This window comes from Theileria equi, chromosome 3 (genome assembly GCF_000342415.1).
Source record: "Theileria equi strain WA chromosome 3, complete sequence".
Classification (NCBI taxonomy): domain Eukaryota; phylum Apicomplexa; class Aconoidasida; order Piroplasmida; family Theileriidae; genus Theileria; species Theileria equi.
In genome coordinates, this window is record NC_021367.1 from 1353198 (window position 1) to 1371323 (window position 18126).

The following is an 18126-nucleotide window of genomic DNA, read 5'->3' on the forward strand; positions in this document are numbered from 1 at the left end:
ATTCCTTTGTGCTCCTAATTTGATTTCAATAACAAATCAAACGATCCTGTTCCTAGTGGCATTTGCTTTCCAACTATAATACACTCACTAACACCCTTTACTGGATCCTTTCTACTATGAACGGCCGCTTCAAATAGGTGTTCATTAGTCTCCTCAAACGACGCCAACATAAGTGCAGATGTTCTTCTCTTTTTTATACCATGTCTGTTTATTCCTATAACTTCCCCTCTCGATGTCATTATGTCTCCCAATAGCTTCATATATCTTCCGTCAATGTCGATGGAGTATGCGTCCATGCATTTTTGGATTTCGCTTATTATTGTACTTCTTGCTGCTTCTATTCCAAGGACTTGAGCAACTTCGTAAATGTGGTTGGTTTTTACAGCATTGGATTGGACACCGTATGCGCCCATCACTTCCTGTAAACCATAACCTTCTACAGCAATTTGGTATTGACATCCACTGGCAGTGTTTTCTCTCTTTATTATAGCTCTCTTGATTCTCTTACCACCAGCAACTACAAGATCCAAAAGTCCATTTATTAACGCATGCTGTTGGAAGAGTTGTGTCTCAGTGGCAGGAAGATCCAAGTATAATTGCCATTTATCCAACGTGTGCACATCTTGTTTATTTATCTTAATCTTCTTTATAGACCCTTGCTCTAGTATTTTATCACGGACTCTGTATGCATCCACTTGTAAGAAGAGATCCTGTATCACGTTAGCATTTAATTTAATGATAAGTCTTATTCCATTAGGCGTAAACAATTCACGTATGTCACTACATATCTGACCAAGTGTTGTTTTTTCAATTCTTGCCTTGACAGAAAGCGCGTAATCGTAATCGTGTTTGTTTACCAGAGGAACTTCAATGATGGGAGTTATTATTGAGGCAGATGCATTAATAATTTCCTGAATTCTTGGAACACCGAGTGTGACATTCATGGAAGCTACTCCAGCAAAATGGAAAGTTTTTAGAGTCATTTGAGTGGCTGGTTCTCCGATAGACTGGGCTCCAAGCGCCCCTATTGCCTCTCCAGGTTCACAAACACCCTTTTGGTAATCCTTCCAACAATATCTTATAAATTGGAAAATTTGTTCCAATGATATCCACAAGTGCTTGCTTATCCTCTTAGCTCTAAATTGAGAACCAGTACAACCAGAACCTTCGAATTCAGTGCACAAATCTTGGAAAGGAACACAGTCCAAGTGAGCATCAACAGACACAGCCCATTTGTTCAAGGTTGCATCTATAATTTCACTATAGGAGAATTTAGACTCAGTTCCTTTTTGATGAGTTGCCTATTTTTACATGTTTATAAAAAGCGCCAACGTACCTTTTCAGAATATGATACATTAATATGATAATGAATAGATCTCGGGAGGAGCTCCAGCAATAGTGGTTGCAAGAAATTTGACCACTGTACTATTTCAAATGGGAATAGTGGTAAATTCCTACGAACATATGAAACATCTTCGTAAACTGCGATAAATGCTGCTATATTATTCCTGAGCTGTTGACACAAGTCCTCATCTACAGGCATCATTTTTTGTTTAGGTTTAACCCATTCCTTGAAAGTTTTTACCTTATTCTTCAACTGAGATGGCATTCTACTAACAAGTGATTGATCATAGACCGCTAAGTCAACTCTCTTTAAGATTGCAGAGAGGTCCTGTGGAGGAAGAATCTGAAAGCTTCCAGAATCATTCGCAACCAACTTTGGTATGCGAGTTATACACCTAATATGCTGAAGCACATTTTCTAAAAGATTTTTATCCGACATATTAAGGGATGCCGATAAACCGTCATCTCCATACAAGAATTGCACAACATGACCATCGCTGGCTCTAACAGTATGATCGTAGCATATTGCCAAATCCTCCATCACCTAAATTACATGTATAAACATGTATATAGCAAACCTTCATGAGTTTCCTTTGCATATAGCCTGTTTCACTCGTTTTTACAGCAGTATCGATGAGGCCTTCTCTTCCGGACATGGTATGAAAGAAGAATTCTTCAGGTTCCAGACCAGAAAAGAATGAATTAGCAACAAAGCCACGACTTTTTGCATCTCTACATCCTATATTAAAATGAGGAAGAGTCCTTCCTATAAATCCGTTCTGGATTCTTTGCCCAGAAACATTTTGTTGACCTACACATGCTACCATTTGGGCTATATTAATTAGTGCTCCCTTGGCTCCAGAATTAAACATGATTAGAGGCTTGTTATCATTTTTCAAGTGGGCATTACAGACCTTACCAGCTTCATTTCTGAGGTCATCCAAAACTGATTTCACTTGTAGTTCCAGAGTTTCTTCACGAGTACAGCCTGGATAAGCTTGTAAATCTTTGAAATTTTTGATAGCTTCAGAGACCCTCGAATATCCATCCATCAAAAGTTCAGATTTCCTATTCAAAAGTTCTGCTCCTGGTCTTACGTCATCCAACCCTATGGTCATTCCGAACTCGGCTAACCAGCGGCTTGCTAACTTTGAAACCCTTAACATACATTCTGCAGCAATCTTTGAACTATTCTTTTTCAACAACTGGTAAAATAAACCCCCTTTTGATGCACCCAAGGATTTAACTCCCAAAGCTCCGCACATCAATTCAGAATTGTAAAAAATCACATAGCCATCTTTTGGACACATACATTGGTGGAGATTGGTCATTCCATAATTATGTTCATAGTCCTTTATATTATGGAACTCACGTTCACGACACTCAAAATTGACGATAACATTGCTTTTGCGAGATGGTCTAAGCAAAACATTGAAAATTTGTTTTCCAGTCCAAAGCATGGTGGGATATATAATAGCTGGGGGAGGTATGTCAACTTGAATCGATGCATTGGTAAAGTAACAGCATATTTGACAAAATTGCTTCCTAGTTAAAAATCTATCCTTTGAAGTCAATAAGTAGCTGGCAGACAAAAAGTCTTGAACGGCTGCAATAAGTGGATCTCCATTTCTTGGAGTGGTCAAGTTTTGTAATACGCTCAAAAGATATAATGATTCTGCCCTTGCTTCATATGTTTGTGGCAAGTGCATATTCATTTCATCTCCATCAAAGTCCGCATTGTAAGGTTGGCAAACGCATTCATTAAATCTGAATGTAGAACCAGGCATAACACGTACTCTGTGGGCCATGATACTCATTCTGTGTAGAGAAGGTTGCCTATTGAATATAACAATATCACCATCCCACAAATGACGTTCAACAATATCTCCGATTTCCAAATTATCGGCAATATGATTTGGATTTGCGATTCTCAAGGTGGTTTTTGACCCATTGGCTTTAATCACATATGAGGCACCTGGCCATACTGACCAGCCATTAATTACAGCTTTGCGCAAAACTTCAATATTTCCGGCATTAACAACTTCTGGAAATGTTAACTTTGTTGCGATTTGTTCCGGAACCACAATCTCATCTATGCCAACATTTGGATCCGGAGAAATGACAGTTCGAGATGAAAAATCCGCTCTTTTCCCCGAAAGATTACCCCTAAAACGCCCCTCCTTTCCTTTAAGACGTTGACAGAGTCCTCTTCCAGGTTTTGTGATGTTTTTAGTAGACAAAAGCTGTGAAACAGCAGGAGCATCTGTATTTATTAGTCTGGTACAGTGAAGTTGCATAAACTGCCAATTCAATATAAATCTACTAGATTGTTGGCCATCTTGAAGTTGTTTTTTCAAGGTTTTATTCACCTCAATGATATCCGAGGTAATAATGGTCAGATCATCTTCGGTGCTTCCTTGTCCTTCCATTGGAACAGATGGTCTTATGCAGTTTGGAGAAATCGCCAAATTTGTTATAATCATTTTTTCTGGACTCGCTATATTTAGCAATTTCACATGTGCCGGATCCATTGCTTCAAACAAATGCTTTACAACAATGGGATTAAGTTCTTCATCTCTGGCTTGTACCTTACCAGATTCCTTATGTCTAACAACATGTTTCATTCTCATAAACTGGTCAAGTGTAGGTTTTACTATACGTTTAACTGTTCCTTGAGGTGCTCCACATCTGTCACAAGTCTTTTTATTTTTACATTCTTGCAATATCTTCCGGAATAGCGAAACTTTGAACAGAGGATCATCTATACCCTTGTTTCTAATTTCCTGGTATTTTTTGATAGAATCTTCAGGCAAAAGCAAATTTGAACATCTTTTACATATACAATAAAGGATCTGGTTCAAATACTTGAAGAATCCAACGTGAAATACGGGAAGCTCAAGTTTAACATATCCCCAATGGCCAACGCAGTGATTGTTATCCTTTCCACAAGTACTACAAGTCATCTCATTTCTACTGCATCCTAATCGTTTATCAAGTGCTCCCAGTGGTTGTGGTTCATTATTTTGGATGAGGTAGAGTTCGCGATGTTGCAATTCTAGGATAGCTGCACGCTCAATGTCAGAACTACCCATGACATCGAATTGTACCCCTTCTATAGTACAATGAGTCGAAGTATAAGGTACCAATTCCTTAGCTGACGATAATACAATAAAACGGTCAGATTCAGACGACGATGATCCTCCTCGTGCTTCTTCTTTGAAGGAATCAGACCTTTTGACTCTATAATTGGATAAAGCATCTTCATTTTTTCCAAATGACTCTGAATTATTCGATATAGAGGCTTGATTGTTCGCTTCTGGGTTGATCTCCCGTTTAACTCGATGTTCTGAGGACTGTCCAGTCCTTTGCCTCTTTGCTAACGTCATTTTACTAAGAAACTATACTACATACATTATGAATTTACATTTTGCTATAATTTATTCACTATGAACCAATCCAAAGGAGGGTTGAAGTAATAGGTACTACTACCGCAAAAAGGCATAACCTAAGCAGTATCTATAGCTGGTCTGGATATTGGTGTATCCAAAAGTGTATGTTCGGTCATTTCCCGCTCCCGTACTGACTTTTGAATGAGTTTCATATACTTCTCCTCATCCGCGCTAAGTTTCAGCGTCTTTCTACACCAAATTGGTAGACTGTTAAAATCATTCGCTAGTGTTTTATTTTGCTCCAAAAGTGTTAATTGTATCTCTGCATTGTTCAAATATTCCGTAAAGCTTGACTTCGTCTTTCTGAAATTGGAGGAAGAGTGTGTACCAGTGGAATATTCATAGGAGTGGCTTTCATAATCGTTGCGCTTCTGCAATGTCTTGTGTTCCCTTGATACAATATCCAAGATATTCTTATGAAACTCAACATTGCCTTTTATACGCGCAATGCAAAGTGGATCATCATAATCACCCCAAGTCCAGATACCGGGTTTGTACCAATGTAATTGCCCAGTATTGTCGGAAGAAATTGCAACAAGACCGAACTCATCAGTCCAGTTGCAATCCGAAGATAACACACCTCCTAATGATCCAAAATGGCCACCATATAGACAAATGAGTCGAGATGCCAAATGCCAAGTATTGTTGCGAGATTCCATTCCCTGTGACCAATACTTGTTACACAAAAACGCATCTTCCTTATCAAATATATCCTTAGAAACATTCCAAATTGCAAATGTGGACGAGTTTGTCGACTCCTTTGTGTAAAGAGGTTCGGAATATTGTGCGCTCACAAAAATGTCATTTATCCATCGCACCTTCATTACTGGATGATACCAATTCAAGTACTCATATACCACGTTTGGAAGGTGGCTTGGAATGACAGAAAAACGCAGATATTCATTGTCTGAACCTCCCTTGGTAGACATGCACTGACGCAATAAGTTGTAAATCTTTACTTTGCCACTGTCACCTCCTATAGCTATCAGGTGTGGGTACTTTTTGTTAACATCAAGTGATAAAAGGGAATTTGAATCCAGCTTGAGCTCAGCCTCACATGCTATATCATTATTTATATTTAATGGAAAAACATACCTGAAGAATCAAAAGTCCACAGTCTTAGAAATCCATTATCATCTGTTGTGTATATTTTGTGCTTATGTATCCATTTATGCCCCTCAAGGGTGGTAAGATCCTGTGTGATCCCCAGAGAAGAGGAGATATCTGTTGGGAATGAATCCGACGGAAACCTCATCTCCAAAAGCGGTTCTCGCGCCTTTGTATTTAAAATATTGCCAAGTTCCCATACACACGCATTCGTACTTCCCACTGCCGCCACAAACGTAGGTATTACGATCTTCTCCGAAATTATGGAAGTATGGAAAAACTTTAGGCCAGATTGAAGAGTTTCGCGTTTAATAGCAATACTCTTTGAATGTACAGCCTCAAAGTCCAAACCCAGGCATTCTATCGGCTTAAAAGCAGACTGGTAGGAGCTGGCCTCGGACCTGAGGGATTCCAGCATCTTAAGGTCAGATTCCTCCAGTAGACAACCAGTGCATATAATTTCGTCCTTTGAAATTTTATTCTTTTTCTCATTAAATGTCTTCACGTGGATTTTTCGTGCGCTATCCCAGGTTTTGGCGATCTTCACTGTTGTGGTAATTAGGTCGGTAATGTTATAAACTCTGACAATATAGCTCTTCATCTTCACAGCTACCAAATAGTTGCGAGTGCCATTCAAACGTGTTGAAGTTACTTCCATCGATACGGCCGGTTCACTGAACACAATCTTGGGAGTAGCAAGTGTAGTCTTTTCATGCACATCGGCTCTCGTACATTTTTCACAAGGCCCAAGTTTCTCGAACGGATCCGTTGTGTAAGAGAATATGTTGTAACTGATCCCATCGTATATACACTGGTAATCATCCGATTTTGTCGGTGTGTATATCTGGGTAGTCTGACCGTTGATCATCTCCTCCATCTCACAACCGCGCCATATCATGCCGATCTTGAGCTCGTCACGAGATATTCCATACTGATCAACGTACCTTAAAATCATAACAACACACTGATACGGGGCGTCAATATGGACAAACTCGTTTATTAGGCGGCAGAAAATGACACTCGGACCAATGTTAACCATAGACAGATGACTATAGTTGTAGATTAGGTTTGAAAAGAACCTGTTTGTCATGTCTTCCGTTTCAGCTGGCTTCCAATTCTCATAATATGAAGGATTGTGGTACCAGTCCAAAAGTAGTACCTTCTTTTCGAGCAAAGTCCATTCATATGAGTGTCTCTTTTGTGGATCAAGGAAAATACCACGCAAATATTTGCTTCTTCTCGCAAATGCCTCTGAATCAAGACGTCCTACCGTATTACGTAACACCGTCTTTGCGGATTCCTTCTTGCGCCCTCTTCCGGAGGTGCGTGGAGTCCTCGATCTCCCGGAAGATGACTCTCTATGTGTCCCAGAGACGCTAGACGCACCTTCATGTGCCATTATAACATCATGTGTTAAATATTAAAGTGGGAAGTGTAACACGGGTTGTATACGCCACAGATAGAGGGTCAACAGATACTATGAATAGGCTCCTATAGACATATACATGTTAATGAAAAATTAAGACTTGGCAGCTTCTTCGCTGAAATATTTGGAAGCTTCCCTTTGCATAAGGTTTAAAACATTCTTTGCGAACAAGCTGGGATCCTCAATAGTATATCCTCCCTGGATGGAAACAACATCCAGCAGTTGTTTAGCCATATCTCTCGGTGCATCTCCTAACTTGTCCTTCTTTACCATCTCATTCAAGTGTTGTATAATGGGATGGTCGATGTTTATCTCTAAAACTGGCTTGCTGACCATTGATGTCCCAAATAGTTCTGTCTCGTCCATACCTGCAGAAGTAGCTTGTTGCTTCATATACTTTTGCATACTGGGTGATAACCCAAAATCTGTCTGGACCAAAAGCGCGGGTGATTCCACCAATCTGGTGCTGACCTTGACGTCGTGTAATCTGTCGTGGAAAAGACCCTTCAGCCACCCACAGAGTGTTTCAAACTCAAGAGGATTCTTCTTTTCACCTTCCTTAGATTGCTCCTCCTCTGTAGGTTCTTGGAGTTTTAAGTCGCTCTTGTTAACATCTACAACCATAATATTTTTGTATTTCGACGCGGCGATAGAAGCTAGACAGAACTCATCAAGTGGTTCCAGGGAGAACAAAACCTCGTAATCTAGAGCTTTCAGTTTTTCCAGTGAAGGCAAATTCTTTGCTGATTGTATGGAGTCGGCAGTCACATAGTATATAGCTGGTTGGTTTGGCTTCATTCGTTCAATATACTCATCCAAAGAAACACGATCATTACCACCATGGGAAGAGTAGAATGATGTCAAAGAAGCCAGTTCTTGTTGATTATCACGATCCTCTACTATACCAATCTTTATATACTTCCCAAAGTTATCGGTAAACTTCTTAAATCTTTCAGGGCTCGAAGCCTTGAGATTTTTAAGCATATCCACTGCCTTTGTTGAAATTCTCTTGTTTATTACCGTAAGAGCCTTAGATTTTTGCAGATACTCTCTGCCAACATTCAGGGAGAGTTCATCACTGTCTACAACACCCCTGATAAATGTCAACCAACGAGGAATCGCTTCTGTGAATTTATCGTTTATGAAAACCCTCTTCACGTATAGGCGGATTCCTCTGGATTGCTCGTCAAACATATTCCTAGACAACTCCCAAGGTAATGACCCAGGTACAAACAACAAACAGCTGAATTCTACTTGACCTTCTACTTTGAAATGGATATAAGAAAGCGGGTCATCATAAGCCTATACTCTTGTGCATAAAATCCAATATACTAACCTTGAATGTGGATTTATAAAATGAAACGTAATCTTCAGGGCGTATATCATCCTGACTTCTTCTCCAAATTGGCATTTGCGTGTTTACTACTTCCCACTCATTTCTCTTTTTCGTAACAGTCTTATAACGACCAGGTTTCCCCTCTACAGCCGTAGTCTCGTCAGGTACCCTTTCGTATTCTACCTTTTCTACCCACACCTAAAAATATTGTATAAATGTACATATTTAATGTGGTTCATACGGGTAAAAGCTTCAGCACACCAAAGGCTTCCTTGTGGGTTCTACAAGGAACAACAATGGTGTTCGTTAAACAGTTTTAATCATTTCCACAATGTAAATGTTCATACCTGAATTGGGAATCGAACGAACTCTGAATACTTTCTGAGCAATTCCTTGAGTTTGTAGTCTTCAAGATAATCATCACACTCTGGTTTCAGGTGTAAGACAATGCGAGTACCACATGGCATAAAGGATTTGTTAATAGAGTCATCAGCAACCTGTGCCACACTAAATGTACCGGTAGTGTCAGATTTCCATCTATGAACTGGACCTGTTTCTAGTCCATATGCACGAGAATAGACTTCAACTGTATTAGCAACGAGAAAGGCGGAGTAAAAACCAACACCAAATTGACCAATCAAGTTTGAGCTACTTTTTCCAGCTTCATACTGCTGTAAAAATTTTGCAGTTCCGGACTCAGCAATTGTACCCAAATTCTTCTTTAACTCTTCAACTGTCATTCCGATACCATCATCTTCAATGGTCAACGTGTTTGCTACTTTGTTAGGTATTATACGAATGCCACCAAACGCCTCTTTTGCAATTTTTTCATCAGGATCTGCTTTAATTCGTCGCTTGTCTAATGCATCTGCTGAGTTAGATACGAGCTCACGCAAAAATATATCGCGATCCGTATATAGTGAATTTACAATAATGTCCATTACTCGGCTAACCTCTGCTTGGAAAGGATAGCTTACTTCTCCACTGACACTAATCTTGGGAGATTCAACTTTAACAGTTTCGTATTTTAACTCAGAGTCTTCAAATTTTGATACTTTTGCAGAATCCAATTTGGACGCTTCGGAAGATAATCCTACCCTGTCCTGAAGAACATTTTTCAAGTCTGATACGTTGTCATTAGCATCTTCTAGTGCATTAAACTTAAAATTGCGTCTATTCTTCGGTATGTTATGCGATTCACCCGCAGAAGGATGGATAAAGGCTTTACCAGTTCTTGGAAATTGCGATGATAGAGGAATATGTCCCCTCCAAGGACTACAAGGTTTACATTTTAGTAAAACGAACAGGTAAGAATATATTACAAGTCGAATTATTGTACTTGTAGTCCGCTTGTTAGTGCTTGGAACAAACAGGGCTAGTGATTCCATCTTTTGAAACCATAAAAATCGTATAATTTACACCATTATGTTTATAATTTATTAAAATGTTATGCTATTAAATTCGTGCCATGTCCTAAATCCTACAAACGCTACTCTCACCTCGGGTCGGAGATGGGGATTGGCGCTTTAGACTGTTTGCAGCTTTGCTTAGCAGGATTAACTTCCATACAAGCAAAGGGGTCTACTATATATGGCTACGTGGCTCATGTATATTTATTGAGCTGTAGAACGGGTTTTGTTCTTGTAGGTTATACACCCTGAGTTTCTTGTAATAGAGCCACAGGCCGAGTCATGTGTGATTTAGTATAGGAATTTGAAAGGATGTATTGAAGCGATTTCGGAGATTGTGAACCATGTTGCCTAAGGATATTGATGATAGTGAATGTACAGATACCGAGAATGCCAACTGTCTCGATGATCTGGTAGAAACTCTCAACACTACCAGATTGGTTGACAGTACAAGGGATGAATCCGACGAGAACAAACTGGTAACTGTAGAAAGAGATGGCTCAGATAGAAAAGAATTGGTATTTACATTCACTCCTTCATCAGGGTTCTCTGATAAAACTACCGGTAAATCGCAATTTGGCTCCATAGGCTTAGATAGTGATTCTTTATCAGGGGAAAGCTTATCATCCGTAATCGATGACATCCGCTCTTACAAAACGTCATCCACAGAAAGAGATTCTGATGCTGGCTCTCTGGGTAGTCTGGCTAAATCATCCTCATTTGGAAGCACAGGGGTATCTGGGAGTATTTCCGTGGTAAATGATAACTCTGACTCAGAAATTGGTGATTACAGTGATACCTATGATTGCAATGCTAGTGATAGTGAAGATCCAAAGGGCTACGTACCTGGTGGCTATCATCCTGTTAAAATAGGTGATATCTACGATAATCGTTACCGAATTGAGGCAAAACTGGGTTGGGGCTATTTTTCAACTGTATGGTTAGCTTCTGACCTACAAGCCCGTCCGCATTCTTTTGTTGCCATAAAAGTTCAAAGAAGTGCCAAGGCACATACCAATGCAGTTTATGATGAAATTTCACTACTTAAAAAAGTACGCGATGGCGTATTATCGGAGAATTGGATGTCTTACAAGGGCGCATATACAGACTTACTTGGTGATTTCTACAACAAGACGCGCGGAGTAATTTCATATTTAAGGGATTTTCGCGTTTCAGGTCCGAATGGTGAGCATGTTTGTGTTGTTTTCGAGGTAATGGGTCCAAACTTGCTGACTTTAATCAAGTTGTACAAATTTAATGGGATTCCAATGGAGTTAGTTCGCAAGATAACAACACACGTACTTATTGGACTGGACTATTTACACAACGTATGCGGTATAATACACACTGACATTAAGCCTGAGAACGTATTAGTGACATCACCTATTGTTTCATACACTCCACTCTCTGCAAATAAACTGGATTCAGAAACCGAAGACACTGATACTACCTTGGGAAATACATGTAAAATTCCATATGTGAAAAACAAAATTAAGCCGAGAATGAGTGATCCATCGCTTGTAACAAGTTATAATAATATGCACTCACTACAGGACACGCTATATAGGCGTCCTTATCATCATATTCCTTGGAATGTAATGAAACCTATCTTGAACCTGAATAAAGGTAATATAAATCCAGATTTATACCACCCATATGTTCTTGATAGCGTGGGTGTGAATCACAAATTTAGATTCAGAAGAGAAAAACCTCCTACGGTTGTAAAAACTGTAGAAGGAAACGTGCAGCTTCATCCAATTAGCACAGATGCGTTTGAAAGGAATGATGCTATATTCAAAATCTGTGACCTTGGAAATGCATGTTGGATCAACAACCATTTTACAGAAGAAATCCAAACGAGGCAGTATCGATCCCCCGAAGTTATCCTTCGTTGTGGATACACACAAACATCAGATTTATGGTCATTGGCATGTATGATATTTGAACTTGTGACTGGTGACTATCTATTCGATCCCAGGGGTGAGGATGCTAATGATAGGGACTTTCACCATCTACAATTGATTGTTGAACTCTTGGGTCCAATTCCAAAAAAGATGTATCTAAATAGTAAAAAGGCCCAATCATTGCAAATATTCAAAGTCAACAATATTAAAAGATGGCCATTAGAGTCAGTGCTAATTCGCAAATATAAAGTCGATAGTAAAGTTGCTTCTGAGCTTTCAGACTTTTTGTTATGCATGTTAAAGATATCTCCATCGGATCGAATGTCAGCCAGCGCACTTTTGCGCCACAAATGGCTCCAAATACGAAACTGTAACACACTTTTATCTAGTACAACATAATTTGTCTTGCACCTGATTTATATAACCTACAATCATTGACTTTACAATACAAAATTACCTCTATAAGAACTTAAAGATATACGGTTTTCACTTTCCTCTGGCTCTCCCTTCATTTTCAACTCCACCAATCTTTCAGTAATTGAAAAGAATGCCTTTTCCACATTCTCCCCCGTCTTTGCGGATACTTCCATTACGGGGATATTAACTAATTCCGAGAGACGCTAAGAATTCATCAATAAGGAAGAACAAAGCTTACCTTTACATCAGAAGGATCAACATCTCTGTTTTCCTGGATATCCGATTTATTTCCAACCAATAGTTTACAAGTGTCCTCAGCAGCATACTTATCAACCTCTGCTAACCAGTCACTTATATGATCAAACGAAGACTACATTACAAACGTGACTATACAGCACAAATTACCTTGTCAGTGAGGTCGTACGCCAATACTATTCCATCAGCGCCCCTATAATAGGTACTAGTGATGGTACGGAACCTCTCCTGACCGGCGGTATCCCACTGTAATAATCATGAGCTAGTTCAATAAAGTAGTAAACTCACGATCTGTAGCTTTACACGCTTGTCATTCACCTTTATAGTCCTGAATCTCTGCAAGTGTGTATCAGGAAGAAGACAAGGAACTAACGAAATCTACGCCAATGGTCGTTATATAGCTGTCTGTAAACGAATCGTCCTAAATAAGGCATACGTGATAGTATATCTTGAGACTTACGGCAAATCTTAGCAACAGGCACGACTTTCCTACTCCGCTATCCCCAACCAGCACCAATTTGAATAAATAGTCGCTGTAAGTGAATGTAACATGTACACATCCAGATATATAGTATGTGAATTGTATGGATATTCTATGAAATCAACAAACTAGTCCTTGGAAGAGGCCGAACTCATCTTTACAGTAGTAATGCTAATGATTTACTAATGATCCCTTTCTGTCAAAGCAGCATTTGTAAATATGGACTCCATAAAGGTACTACTTTTGGAAAGTGACGATTTATATGAGCAAAAATTGTCTGGGCAATTTTCTACGGACTCCTCTCCCCGGATCCTGCATCACCATACGGTGGCAAAGTTATTACACTATATGGTCCCTTGACTATCAACTTTGCTCACTTATGTCTATTATTCCGCGAAGGTTTTACAAATTTTGCTCTTGGTCCTCCATAATGAGCAGGAACTATCAACTTTGCGGTCTACGGGAAATAATGCGACTTTTCCGTAACACTAAAAAGAACGTTAACAGTAACGTGGATATGTGAATCCGCTAAGCTACTCTGAGTTTGCATAAGGTGAGAAATACACACCTTGGACATCTTTCACTCAACGTCGCAATAAAACGACTTAATTATAATAAAACGTTCGCCATGTCTAACGTCTTGCAGCAAAATAGACGCTGCCGACACAAATCCTGTACTCCGGTTGTCTCAGTGTGTGACGGTTAGAGATACAAAGGGGAATCAAATGCCGTACTTGTCCAATTAGCCTTGTGATATTTTAGACTTACCTTTGTTATACATGCCAGACATTTGATTTCTACTCGAATGTGTATAGATCTACCTTGTTATACCTGCATTCGCAATAGAAGCCATTGTTCTCTACACTATAAGCCTGCACATTGCTCCATGACTATGGAGTAAGATGCCAAATATTCTGACACACGATAAACAAATACACAAACCGTATCCCTAGGATACAGATACTCTATGATGAGAGCATATCATTGCATTAAAACCATAAGTCGCAAGGTATAATATACACGATCGATTATACTAAGAGCAAAATGCACCTTGATCAATGTGTATATGACCATAAAGAGGTATGTTTATTCTCTTCCACTGACTTACTCTCTAGAGAACTGGTACAAAGTATCTGTCTGAAGGAACCTATAATGATCTTGTAAGGTCCATGAATGATTTTACAAAAGAGGCATTCGGTAGACATGCTAAAAATTCCGAAAACAAAACTATGCAAGATTACATAGAGTATGGAAACATGAACAGAGGATATTCCAGCAATAAACCGAGTCCTACATTGTCGTCTAGCAGTTATTTCAACCAAATTCCTCCTACTATTAATCTTCAGAGCCATTTTACAAGTGCCCTAATTGCTGATGGCGCTATCCCGGAACATGCTATAGATAGTTTTAACGATGTCAACGATGCAGACAATGGTCATTCTCTCTATGAGAGAGAAATACAAAGACGCAATCTTTCACCGAAACATGAAAGTCTAGGAAAAGTTAGCCCGAGTCAATATATTATGCCGCAAAAACAAGACGAACATACTACTACAGATAACAGTCTAGAAGATATCAGGGAAGTTGGTTCGTATGCAGATTGTAACGGTGAAACGGAAGGATATGAAGTGACGAATAGCCCCTTACAAGGTGAACAGAATAGCCAGGGTATAAAATACGAAATGCTAAACTGTGGTCAGGGATACCAAGGTGATCAAGTACCAGATATGACCCAAGGTTACTACTATAACATGTTTCCATATGGTCACCAACAATTATACAATGATGGGGATATATATCAAAATTTTAACAATGCAGTAGATACCAATAACGAGGGAATACAGCATTTAAACAGCTCACCACCAGCATTTGATGGATTTTTGGCAGGAGAGAGATACGGATCTTCGTCACCAATTATAAGTGGTCGAGGAGACAGTAGGAGCTCTCCAGTACATTATAGTCAACTCATACAACAAAATGGTGCATTTCATCCCAATTTACATGTTTCTGCAGGAGGAATGATACCAGATTTGAGCATGCCAACTTGGTTGCCTACTCCAACTCCTACTCCTGAAACGGACACTAGTGCCAGGATGAGTGATTCAGGAAGTATACACAGCTACCATGGCAACTCTCCACTTCTTTTTGGTCACGATCCGTTTATCTTGCATGCGAACAATATGACAAACAGAAGTACTAACATGAGGGACAACCTAATCGCAAATAGAATGAATATGCATGGGAAAAAAAGAATAAGCCAAACCCCTACGGTTGGAAGGCCCAGATTGAACAGAAATAACTACTCATGTGCCAACTGCAAGGTCAAGACTACTCCCCAGTGGAGATACGTTAATGGAATAGCAGTTTGTAATGCATGCTACATGAGAATCAGAAAAGATAAATCACGCATAATTCAAATTGGCGGCAAATATATAAAAAAAGCCGATAAGTAAACGAGTAATTTTAATAATGCATCATGGTGGGATCACAAGTGTATCTCAATATTTTGGTTTGTTCTCGCACGTTTACATTATAATGTAACCATTAGAATCCTTAAGTAGTTTTACAAGCATCTTTAATTTTATACATGCGATGCAGTTCGGAAAGAGATTTTCTAATTCCGACGGATGGGGGCAACGCAGATCTGTTCCTAAAAAATTCTTACCCTAATGTTGATTAGATGGGATCTCTCACATAAATTAATAAACTTTCCGAAATTCACGTTTTAGAGGATACTAGTGATATTGTAGTTGCCAGATCTTACAGTTTTAGGAACACACTTACGCCTTACAAAATGGGCTTTAGGTTTCTTTTTGGCATAATTACCGCCAATTTGCTTTTGCAAGGTTCCTGTGCTCCAAATTCGTATGTCGCTAACATGCCTGTATTTGAATTTTTCAAGTCACTAGATATCAATTCAATGGCCAGACTCTTGGCATACAAAAATCGGTTCATGAAACCAAAGCGTAATACCAGGCCACAATTGGTCGGGGAATGGGAATATAACAAGATCAATAAAAAATGGCCAGAGAGACTTGCAGTTTATGGGTACGGAATCGCAGATATTCAAGCACGCGGAGATGGAAGCTGCATGTTTAACACCCTGAGTATCATTTTCAGAACTGAAGGAATAACCAAAGAAAAGATTAGACAAAACATAGATAAAACGATGCCACAAGGAATTCACAATGGTATAATGGCAATCACAAGTAAAGGCGACTTCTTAGAGCCAATTGAGCTCAAGAGAATTTCCATAATTTCATTCTTTGGTTGTGATCCAGATGTGCCTGAATCTTATGCACACTATAACCATGACCACCTATTGCAAGAGATTGGAAAGATAGCAGAATCCGAATGGTATGCCAATGAAGAGGCCATGAAGCTGCTTGGAAATAGTCGAGCACCAATAACAGAAGGTTGGGACGTCAAAAAGACTTACGATGAATTGAGGACCGGCACAAATCAACGTGAAGCCGCTTTAGCATTGTTCAGGACACTTGAAAAAGCTCTACAAGACCGTTGGGGTGATTATTTAGATCTAAATCTCCTGGAACGGTACTTAGGGTTCAAAGGTATTACATTTGGCCATGAAAATACCGTTATCGGATGCGGAGAAATTCAGCGCGACTTGAATCCAAAGTTTTTTGTCACAATTTACTACTTTGTAAGTTTTTCCTTGCTTAAAATCCAATAATTGTAGAAAGAGTGTCACTTTGACGTAGCTGGGCTCTTCAACCTAGACGAACAAGCACCTGTCAAACCAAAATCACTTTTCAGACCCGAAGAAATACCAGTTGCATTAGCTATACTTATGACTGATGATTGTAAATTATAACGCAGATTGTTGTACCGATGGGCACTATACAAAATCTTGCGGATGGGGAATAAGAGTAACTCTCACTATTAGATAATGATGTAAAATGCAATTAATATCTTATAGATGGGCAGTTTTGTTGTCTATTGCAGTAAATGTACAGCTCACGCTGCCACGTACGTAATATACATTACATCTCATTGTCTACACATTTCCATTTAGTGTCAAGATTTGTGGCTATCAACAGGAATAATCATCACTCACTCGAGAATTATTACCTCAGAGCACATTTAGGTGACAGGTCCTATTCGTTTTTGTCCACTCCACTAGAATTTTCGCTTTTCAAAACTGAGAAGGACGCTTGCTCCAGATTTGGAAACTGGTCGTCTGCAAAAGACACTTGGAAAAGATATTTGAGTCCCCAGAACTGGATACTTTGCCACAAAGATTATGGCAGCGATGGCAACTGCTTTTATCATGCAACGGCAGGGTTGTTAAGAGACACAGATATGAAAGGAGAAGCCTTTAGCTTTCCAAAGACATTACCCGCTGGAATTTTAACATCGGTTGAAAACTTGCCGAAAAACAACTCGTACTTCACCCATGAAGAGTTGCGCGTATTGGCCGCAATTTACTTTATAGGAGTCAATCCACACGATCAGGATGCTGTATCACATTTTGATAAAGACAAATTTAAGGAAAAGCTTGAGTTTGTGCGAGATATGCAAGCAGTAGAACGCTATCCTGATCTAAAATGGCAACCAGAAGAACGCTTAAAAGAGCTGGAATCTGGCCGTGATCCCTTGGATATTGCCAAAATGGTCTACAATGATATAAGTTCGAGCCGCCCAGTTAAAACTTGGGCTTCGCATAGTGATATGATTGCACTATCTCACATTCTGAATATTGCGTTTTTCATAATTCCGTCGAATTCACAGCGGGTACAATTAGTAAAGCATGATGATTCCCTACCAAAATTTACTCTTTCACTGTACTATACCAACATGCTACATTTTGAAGGTGCAGGTTTTGCTAGAACCACCGATAGCAGACTCTTTAGTGTGATTCAGGGGTATGACATACCTAGCGTATTCTCACAACTGCTACCAAAAACAAACAATTCTTAATGCCCTATGATGCAATTTAAATGCTAAGTCAATTACATTATGCGTATAGTTTTTTAT

The 18126-nt window shown here is 39.3% G+C and overlaps 8 protein-coding genes across 8 annotated transcripts; 4 read left to right on the forward strand and 4 right to left on the reverse strand.

Annotated features, from left to right (window-relative positions):
* Positions 1-14: 14 nt before the first annotated feature.
* BEWA_006690 (DNA-directed RNA polymerase III C1 subunit, putative) lies at positions 15-4730 on the reverse strand (the record flags this gene model as incomplete). The annotated part of the gene is made up of 3 exons (XM_004830869.1): positions 15-1301; positions 1337-1888; positions 1923-4730. The coding sequence occupies 3 exons, from the start codon at positions 4728-4730 to the stop codon at positions 15-17; spliced, it is 4647 nt and encodes a 1548-aa protein (XP_004830926.1).
* Positions 4731-4816: 86 nt separating this feature from the next.
* On the reverse strand, positions 4817-7299 carry BEWA_006700 (hypothetical protein; the record flags this gene model as incomplete). Its single annotated transcript, XM_004830870.1, has 2 exons — positions 4817-5853; positions 5889-7299. 2 exons carry the CDS (start codon positions 7297-7299, stop codon positions 4850-4852), a joined length of 2415 nt encoding a protein of 804 aa, XP_004830927.1. The 3' UTR covers positions 4817-4849.
* A 120-nt stretch (positions 7300-7419) lies between these two features.
* Positions 7420-10050, reverse strand: BEWA_006710 (heat shock protein 90 HSP90, putative; the record flags this gene model as incomplete). The annotated part of the gene is made up of 3 exons (XM_004830871.1): positions 7420-8628; positions 8663-8860; positions 9010-10050. 3 exons carry the CDS (start codon positions 10048-10050, stop codon positions 7420-7422), a joined length of 2448 nt encoding a protein of 815 aa, XP_004830928.1.
* A 365-nt stretch (positions 10051-10415) lies between these two features.
* Positions 10416-12374, forward strand: BEWA_006720 (protein kinase domain-containing protein; the record flags this gene model as incomplete). Its single annotated transcript, XM_004830872.1, has 1 exon — positions 10416-12374. One exon carries the CDS (start codon positions 10416-10418, stop codon positions 12372-12374), a length of 1959 nt encoding a protein of 652 aa, XP_004830929.1.
* Positions 12375-12415: 41 nt separating this feature from the next.
* On the reverse strand, positions 12416-13283 carry BEWA_006730 (Ras related Rab1a small GTP-binding protein; the record flags this gene model as incomplete). Its single annotated transcript, XM_004830873.1, has 7 exons — positions 12416-12595; positions 12631-12762; positions 12798-12893; positions 12936-12983; positions 13021-13068; positions 13108-13180; positions 13258-13283. The coding sequence occupies 7 exons, from the start codon at positions 13281-13283 to the stop codon at positions 12416-12418; spliced, it is 603 nt and encodes a 200-aa protein (XP_004830930.1).
* A 1014-nt stretch (positions 13284-14297) lies between these two features.
* On the forward strand, positions 14298-15581 carry BEWA_006740 (hypothetical protein; the record flags this gene model as incomplete). The annotated part of the gene is made up of 1 exon (XM_004830874.1): positions 14298-15581. The coding sequence occupies one exon, from the start codon at positions 14298-14300 to the stop codon at positions 15579-15581; it is 1284 nt and encodes a 427-aa protein (XP_004830931.1).
* A 341-nt stretch (positions 15582-15922) lies between these two features.
* Positions 15923-16963, forward strand: BEWA_006750 (signal peptide-containing protein; the record flags this gene model as incomplete). The annotated part of the gene is made up of 2 exons (XM_004830875.1): positions 15923-16792; positions 16829-16963. 2 exons carry the CDS (start codon positions 15923-15925, stop codon positions 16961-16963), a joined length of 1005 nt encoding a protein of 334 aa, XP_004830932.1.
* Positions 16964-17027: 64 nt separating this feature from the next.
* BEWA_006760 (hypothetical protein) lies at positions 17028-18103 on the forward strand. The gene is made up of 2 exons (XM_004830876.1): positions 17028-17118; positions 17165-18103. Exons 1-2 carry the CDS (start codon positions 17049-17051, stop codon positions 18067-18069), a joined length of 975 nt encoding a protein of 324 aa, XP_004830933.1. The 5' UTR covers positions 17028-17048; the 3' UTR covers positions 18070-18103.
* The last annotated feature ends 23 nt before the right edge of the window (positions 18104-18126 follow it).